An 8,573-nucleotide genomic window follows, 5' to 3' on the forward strand; every position below is an offset into this window, starting at 1 on the left:
TGGGTATGAATGGCGCCCCGAAGTTTATGATGTTGGACAGATGTGCTGCAGCACGTATACGTAATGGCCGGCATTGTTATGTACAGGAAGTTGTTTCACTGTACATGTCAACGTATTTCAGGACTATATGACATGGGGTGTAGTTTATAATCATCTGGTGTATTTTGCCAGTCAGTAGGTACCCAGTATGAGTAATGAGGCTGTTTAACGTGGTCGAGGCACCTCCTCGAGCACGGGACCCCCGTTTTACGTCCCTCCCGGAAGACGATTTCGTGGAAACTTCGTGAGGCTACAGCAATCCGGACGTCCTTGGTTGGTCCCCCATCCAAGCACTGTCCGGACCGTCGCGTTGCTTAACTTCCGAGATCGAGGGATCGGGTGTACCAACGCGCCACGCGGCCGTGGTATACCCTTAATTAGTTGATTTATTCATCAAGTTGTTTGTCAGTGTGAGAAAACGTTGGAATGCAACCTTAATTTTGACTCCGCTTCTTTGTATCTGTAGTTCAAGGCCGTGTTTGTATGCATCATCGCTTTGGCGACGGCAAAGGTAAGTCCACCCGTAAACTGTCTCATAACCCAGAAATTCGTTATATAAAATCGAATGGCTACACCGGCATTGTAAAAACTTATGTAACGTTATATAAAAAGAAGGAATTCTGAAAATGAGTAAAATGGAAATAGTTGGTTGTGTATTAGCAGATACTGAGTAAAAAAAATTTACATGCCATTTGAAGTCGAAAGTTAACTGAAGTTGAGAAAGGCGTACGATCGTCCTGAACGAGGCACATCACAAGGCAACACCCAGATCCGAACTTGAACATGTAGCTCGGTTTTGTTTAGCGGATCTACTACTAGTAGTATGCGGCTGCGTTTGGTACGTCTTTCTACTGGCGTTCATTAAGTTACTTAGGCAATTTGTCCGTACGTTTTTGGGAGGCCACGTCCGCCACGTATTTCTGAAAACGTGGGGAACGACTGGCAAGAGCAGGGAGAGAGTACGTCAACAGGGCAACACAAAGTTTTGCCTGCACGTAAAGTTCTACGGTGTGTCTGCGTGCTCCAAAATCCGTCGGATTCCCCGTTCGTACGGAGGCGGTACTTTAATACCACTTGCGGATCCCAAAAGATTGTCCACGTTTTGGCATGTAGACAGCGGGTTGTGCCCTTAACTTTACGTCGTTGGCCCCCAGACGAGGCAATCAGAAAGTAAAATACACCACCAGAAGTCACTATTAACTATTAAGGCAAAGCTACTCATTGCCTCAGATGACAGATGTTCCTCCCCTGGCGACAGAATTACATAGTGCAGCCGATCGAGAAGGGCGTGGTGTTCCGCCAGGAGATCGACATCGACGTGACGGCCGGAGTGCGCACTGTGAGCGTGCCGCAGCACAACAGCGTGGCCGCCGCACACATCATCCACTCCTACCATGACGTGAGTTTACAAGTGTTTGTTAGATTCACCAAGACGGGTTATTTCTTCCATTGCTGCATTCGTATGTAGTTTGGCATGTCGTCTCCTAGTAGCGTCTCTGGGAAGGATTCTTGACGGAGTATTGCAATTGTAGTTAGACTAGTTACCTTCGCCAGAATGGCAAGGTTATGTTTTAGGCTTGTACGCCCGTCTATCTGTGAAGTTTACAAATCCACTGCATTCCATGATAGAACTTTCAAGCTTGCAACCGTCCTTATATCCCCCTGTATGTACATGCAGGCCCAAACCCTGTACTGATATATCCCCCTGTATTTACATACAGGCCCAAACCCTGTACTGCCAGACGGAGGAGGGGAAGTGTTTCCTCATGCCGCTGGCGGACCGGAACGAGCCCGGCCAGGCCGAGCTACAGGCCGGGCTGGACATCCTACAGGTACAGGCTTCACAGATTTGTCATGCCGAGAAGTGATCTTTTACCAACTCTCTATTTGAACTTAACCGAATCGATGTGCCGTATATCTAGCCTCTACCAGTCTCCGTGGATCGATGGTCTAATTGTAGATAATTAGTGATGAGGAAATGATTCTGCTGGCAGACTGACTGCCCTAGCGTACTATTGTCAGTATTGAGCCCATTTGTCCAATTTCTACAATTAGACCACCGATCCACGGAGCCTGGTAGAGGCTACCGTATGTCCTGAACACCTGCCTTTATTTCGCTGGTGACAGAGCGAGAGGTCCGGTTTCCTGCCTGACTGGGAGACCGAGGTGGTTGTGAACCGGTGGGCGGTGGTGGGGCGGGCCGAGCGCGGCAGCCTCAGCCCCGTCCTGTCCGCCTTCCACGCCGACCTGCCGGTCTACAGGGTGGAGAAGATCGATGACTCAGCACCCATGCTTGGCAGCTCCCCAGGTGCACACATTAGCATCCGGTCTTGTAACTTTCAATGTCAGATTTCCAAAATTTCTGTTTGTAATGAATTGTACACCTTAAGCTTGTAAGCTGGCGCTGGAACAAGGAGAACAGTAGTCTGAAAACTCAAACCTGCATGAAATATTTTGTTTTGTGATGGTGCGTATGGTGTGTTGTGGGTTTGATATGGTTGGACGTTTGGCAAAATTATTCCATCATTGTTCTTATATATCTACCTATGGTAAACGGTGAGTTCCAAAACTACACTTTATTCTAGTGACCAACATTGCCTATCATATGATCCTCCCTAGTTTCGTTTCTTGTACATGACGTACCTATACCAACCTAAGGAAGTTATTTACGCGCTGTTGTTCCAGCCCTCCACCCTGCCAGCCCGCTGACCCGGCGCCAGACCTGCGGGAACGGAGCGGACCCGGTCCGGCAGTACGCCGTCAGCAACCCCGCCGGCTGCGAGTACCTGGTCTTCTGTGACGTCGACCACTCAAGTCTGTATACCACTACCACAGCAATAGATCTACACACAAGGAAGCCAATTTAAAACGCAGAGTCAGCGATTGATGAATGATAATTCACATTGACCTAACAATGGGGGTAGAAGTGTTCTTGATATTACGGCAATCCATTAAGCAGTGTTTTTGAAGACAGAAAGCGAACGGCCATTCAGAGATCTAGAATGAAAAGATCAAATTGGAGCCGATTAATTGTTAATCATAAATAATCTAGTGACTAGAGAGTATACCACTGTTACTTTTAAGGTTCTCATTGATGTAGCGTTAAGATTTTGACGGTAAAACTGAATATAGATGACGAGGTTCTTTATTCCCAACCAAGACATATCTTCAATACAGCCGACGTTTCGTCTGTCATTTTCCTCAGAGCAAATAATAAATTGCACTGAGATGTCACACGGTGACTAAAACGTCGGCTGTGATTGTCTTCATCGTGGTATGTGTTGGTTGTAAAGAAAAACAAACAAACAAACATTGTAATCCACTTGTTTTCCAATTGATGAAATTATTCACGGATGAGATATGAAAGTATTCTTGATATCCAACTTTCCGCGTCACATTAATATCTATAGGCGCTCTTTGGTGTGTTTGAGTCTGGCTTTGTTCCGAAAATAATTTCATCAGGCTGGTACATCACAGGACATAAGAGTTTTCTTTTACACAGCCAGTTTTTCTCACCTGCTGACGTTTCAGACATCTTCCTCAGAGCTTCTAAACTGCAGTTCTGCTTCTCGACGTCGACGCTATATGTAGCCGATGTAGGTGACGCTTTTGCGGCGAGAACACTATCCCCAAACGTGGCTGAGCTGACACTATGTTTGTTGTTGGTTTGCAGATGGAGACTACAACGAGTGTCCCCGTCGTCACGTGCTGGATCAGTTCTTCATGGCGTGCCTGTGCTGCCCGGAGCACTCCACCCGCGAACAGTGCATCTACTGTGTCAACCTGGAGTAGTGCAGCGGCACAAGCTTCTAAGCAGAGTTCCCACATTGATTCTGCTTGGTAACGGAAACTGCCAAATTAAAGGATACGTATGATGTATCCTTTTCAGGCAAACGAAATGACAGAGTAAAGTTTACAAATACATGTATGAAACTTAATAAAAGTCTACAAAATAAAAGGTACTGACATGTCACTTGATATACCGGTGTGATGGTTGTACAATATTTGTACTGATATCTAAAAAAACACGACCTCCGACTGGATAAAAGTAGATAATGTTTGATAGAATCCAACATTAATATCTGGTATGATTAAAATTGTGAGAAAATGGAAGCTCATCCCTTCCTCATGCAAGAAGGGAACATTTCCAATATTGCATCAAAATTTGTCCTAAGACAACCTGTCAAAAATCCAACCATCCAAAATATCCGGTACAAAACGTTGGAAAAAGACACATACAATAAACTACGTTCTTAAAAATATAAAACAATCTTCCCCGATATCTAAATAATGAGAGGCATGTACCAACAATGTCAGGTGATTTCAACACAGATTTTAAATTGCTTAATGAAAAGCTGTAAACGTGAATTTTGCAGCGTCTGACATATATGCGTTATTGTGGCAAAATCCACGCTAAGGCTACAGCAGGTGAGTTTTATGGATGGCATCCTCTGCAGACTCCGAATCGAGTGAGCATGGGCAAAAAGAACAAGATGGGAACAATAAAAAAAGATATCTAGATTTTCAAAGTAGACACCGGTAAACGTTGTGAATTGAAGCGAAAAAAATGGTATCACAGCTAACAAGTCACAAAGACATCTGTCCCTGGTGCTGAATTATCTTCACACAGCCCTCTGCTCTTGAACTGTAATACACCTTTCTCACGCGGCGGCCATGATAGATCGAAGAAGAGGTCAATGAGGCAAACAGACAAAACTTATTTCTAAAATCAGGTCCCATTTAGTTTTCCCCCAAACCACACAAATTTTCATGATATAAGAAAGAATAATAAATATTACAAGAAGTGTTATGCACCGAAAGATGTAGCAATTTAAAGTAGTGTAGACTGACCCCATAGTCCATTAAGAGATGCAAAATAAAAACATAATAATGCAAATTTTTAACGAATTTGCAGCCATTCACTTATTGGTCGATTTCCTAATTGGCAGGCTACCACTGCTAATTATGATAGACAGCCTTTTGTTTGCCACATTGAACTCGTTTTAGATCTATCATGGCCGCCGCGTTAGAAAGGTGTATATCCAACACAAAAATTGCACTCACCCAAATTGGATATTACAGTTAGTTCAATAATGACTTCTACGAACACAGATGAACTTTAAAGTACTGTAAATGCAGAAATGTTCGGGGAAGTTTTATGTACGTAGTTTTTGCGGTGGCCACTTCATTGCAAACTTAAATTCACAGCGAACATTTTCCATTATAGTATGTGACTACAGTCTCCGAACTTAAAAACCACAGAGAACACTACCATTTTCCTTCTACTGCGAACTTAAATGCATTTACAGTATGTGTCATGAATATGTTCAAGAACGACAACCTCAGTACACTTCATCAAGCTTTTTATTGGTTTTTCCATACTTCAACTGTTGGGGTGTTGAGGTCCCAGTTTATTCTGCAAATAGTGGGCAAGCCATATTTAGAGAGCACCTGGTAAATCTACTGCAAAACAATTCTATGAAAGGCAACTACAGGTCAATTATACAATATACACTCTGTGCTAATCCTGGGAACAAAATTAGTACAAGGAAGCAATGATATGTAATTATCTACAAGGTAACATTCCTGGGTGCCTTACTACAATGCAGGGAAACATCATGCTGGCCAATATAATGTGTCGACTTGCAAATGAAATCATCACGATTACTCAAGATTGTAGCTTAAGGTTGAAAATCTATACAAAACTTTTAATAGGGTTTGGTGCTGCAAAAGCAACAATTTGCAAACTGATATAATTAATTAGAGCACAGTGTGTATCTAGAAGTCAATTGTGATGGTACCATAATTGTTTGCGTGTAGGGGTGGGTACTGTTTTTTCTTATTGGACCTGTCCGGAAAAACTGGACCTGAAAAAAATCAGTAGACTGGGTGTTGGACCTATTAGAAATGACACAAAGTGTTTAAGCTTACCGGGCAAAGAAAAAAAAAACAAGAGCGAAGCGGAGTAGAGTTTATAGTAATTTCTACAAACTTTAAGTTTTAAAGTCAATCGTACAGAGGCAGTTAGTCTTGCAGGATTTTAGAACGCCAGTGGGAGTCAAATACTCCACAAAAAGATACTTCGTTGGAGCAAAATGGACCATCGTTTTGAGTATCGTCCATTCACATGTTTTCACATACACATACCTGAACTGGACCCAAATTTTCTGTACCGGTACCCACCACTATTTGTGTGTGCTTTAGTATTACAATGTGATCTAGTGTCTTAAAAGCTGGAAGGCTCAGCCAAAAGATCTGACAGGAAAATACAGGCAAACTAGCCTCTATGGCAAACCATAAGCCCACTACTTTCCTCTTTTATCTATGAAACTTTGGAGTGTCTAAGTTGAAGTACTCCTGTGTAAGTTACTGACTTTCCTGCATGTCCGGGAGAATGAATCCATACAAGTACCAAACTGTACATGTATCTGTACAGCTCCAATTCACAAACATCGAATCATAGGAAAAACAAGAGAAATACTGAGCAGCTTTTGTGTCTAATGTACATATAAGCTCCTAGCACTTCTATAAAATCATTAGGGTTCCTGTTGGGTTTTGCTTCAGCCATTTCCTTCCTTTCATATTTACTTCATGTATCTGGTTCAATCATGTTTCACTATCACAGCTCTCCAGCACCACAACAAACCCACCATACCCCTCAAGTCCCTGGGATGTTCTAACTAAACCATTCCACATCTGCATCATTCTGAAACTTTCTACATCATATGCCTTTCAGTACACACTTCTCCTTTGTACTTCTAACAGGCTCCCGTCAAATGTCAACATGACAGTCCTCAAACTGAAAGTAGGTTTGTATGAAGCCAGGTTCCCTGGCTGGAATCTTTAGCTAAGCTGTGACATAGAAATTAAGAAATGTGTTGCCTGCAAGCACATACAGTACAGGTCTACTGTAGGAATATCTGAGTAAGAGTGTACTGTGCAAGGATAGAAATAATTCAATCTAAAAATCAAGTACAGTATGTTGTATCTACACATTGGAACCCAACAGGTTGAAATTCATACATCAGCATCTCATACAGATAAATGTAGTTTACACATTTTCAACTTTATGTTTTGCTGTTGCTGCTGTTGGCTATCAATTACACAGAATGCAAAGTGAATGTATTATCACATATATGCAATATGTATATTAAACACAGTGCTACTAGTACAATGCGGGTATACATGCTTTTAACAGTTGAGACCACACAATTATTTTGAATCATTTCCTGTACCATGGTTTTGTTGGTCCAAGAGGTAAATGTTACAGAACTGTTGTTATCTACACAAGAGAAGTGACTTATGATATCCTCATGGTAAATGGAGATCATATTACACCACATGAAAAACAGATGGTGAAATAGCAGCAAGATGTAAATGTGGCAGACCAGGGTATGTGTGGTTCTACATGTGGCAGACCAGCGTATGTGTGGTTGTATGTGTGGCAGACCAGGTTCCGGGTGGTTGTATGTGTGGCAGACCAGAGTACTTGTGGTTGTACGTGTGGCAGACCAGTGTACATGTGGCTGTATGTGCGGCAGACCAGGATACCTTTGGTTGTATGTGTGGCAGACCAGGGTACGTTTGGTTGTATGTGTGGCAGACCAGGGTACATGTGGTTGTAGGTGTGGCAGACCAGGATACCTTTGGTTGTATGTGTGGCAGACCAGGGTACATGTGGTTGTAGGTGTGGCAGACCAGGATACGTTTGGTTGTATGTGTGGCAGACCAGGGTACATGTGGCTGTAGGTGTGGCAGACCAGGATACGTTTGGTTGTATGTGTGGCAGACCAGGGTACATGTGGTTGTAGGTGTGGCAGACCAGGATACGTTTGGTTGTATGTGTGGCAGACCAGGGTACATGTGGTTGTAGGTGTGGCAGACCAGGGTATGCCTGGTTGTCTGTGTGGCAGACTAGGATACGTGTGGCAGACCAGGGCACGTGTGGTTGTCTGTGTGGCAGACCAGGGTACATGTGATTGTACGTGTGGCAGACCAGGGTATGTGTGGTTGTACATGTGTCAGACCAGAGTTTCTGTGGTTGTACATGTGGCAGACCAGGGTACATGTGGTTGTACATGTGGCAGACCAGGGTACGCATGGTTGTACATGTGGCAGACCAGCGCATGTGTCGTTGTACGTGTGGCAGACCAGGTTATGTGTTACAGACCAGGGTACGTGTGGTTGTACGTGTGGCAGAGCAGTGTATGTGTGGTTATACATGTGGTTGTACGTGTACCAGACCTGTATAAGTGTGGTTGTAAATGTGGCATGGTTCTGTTACACTACTTACACATAAATTACTGGTTTGGTCCACCAATGTAATGCTCCCTGCTGGTACAGTAGCCCTTTTCAGCTCCGAGTCTGTAAACTCATCTTACCTGTTCTCAACAAAAACACAGAAATGACTCTTTCCTGTGTACAAACTAGCTTCACCTAGATTATTCCAAATTCAGAAATGCTATAAAAGGTCAAAACATCAGTGTGGTCCTGAAGTATATTATTGATGCATGCATTGTTGCTATGGTTATGAT

At 43.3% G+C, this 8,573-nt stretch overlaps 2 protein-coding genes across 2 annotated transcripts in view; one reads left to right on the forward strand and one right to left on the reverse strand.

The window, feature by feature from the left end:
• LOC118432505 overlaps positions 1-4,017 on the forward strand; it is an 8,264-nt gene extending 4,247 nt beyond the window's left edge. Inside the window, exons 2-7 of the mRNA XM_035844096.1 lie at positions 506-550; positions 1,298-1,438; positions 1,761-1,871; positions 2,167-2,347; positions 2,725-2,853; positions 3,713-4,017. Of these exons, the coding sequence (XP_035699989.1) occupies positions 506-550; positions 1,298-1,438; positions 1,761-1,871; positions 2,167-2,347; positions 2,725-2,853; positions 3,713-3,831 (726 nt within the window). The 3' untranslated portion in view covers positions 3,832-4,017. The remainder of the gene's footprint in view (positions 1-505; positions 551-1,297; positions 1,439-1,760; positions 1,872-2,166; positions 2,348-2,724; positions 2,854-3,712) is intronic.
• A 1,373-nt stretch (positions 4,018-5,390) lies between these two features.
• Positions 5,391-8,573, reverse strand: part of LOC118431929 (terminal uridylyltransferase 7-like) — a gene marked incomplete in the record, with an annotated part of 71,874 nt that continues 68,691 nt past the window's right edge. The window contains 1 exon segment of the mRNA XM_035843374.1: positions 5,391-8,573.

Source organism: Branchiostoma floridae, chromosome 15 (assembly GCF_000003815.2).
Source record: "Branchiostoma floridae strain S238N-H82 chromosome 15, Bfl_VNyyK, whole genome shotgun sequence".
Classification (NCBI taxonomy): Eukaryota; Metazoa; Chordata; class Leptocardii; order Amphioxiformes; family Branchiostomatidae; genus Branchiostoma; species Branchiostoma floridae.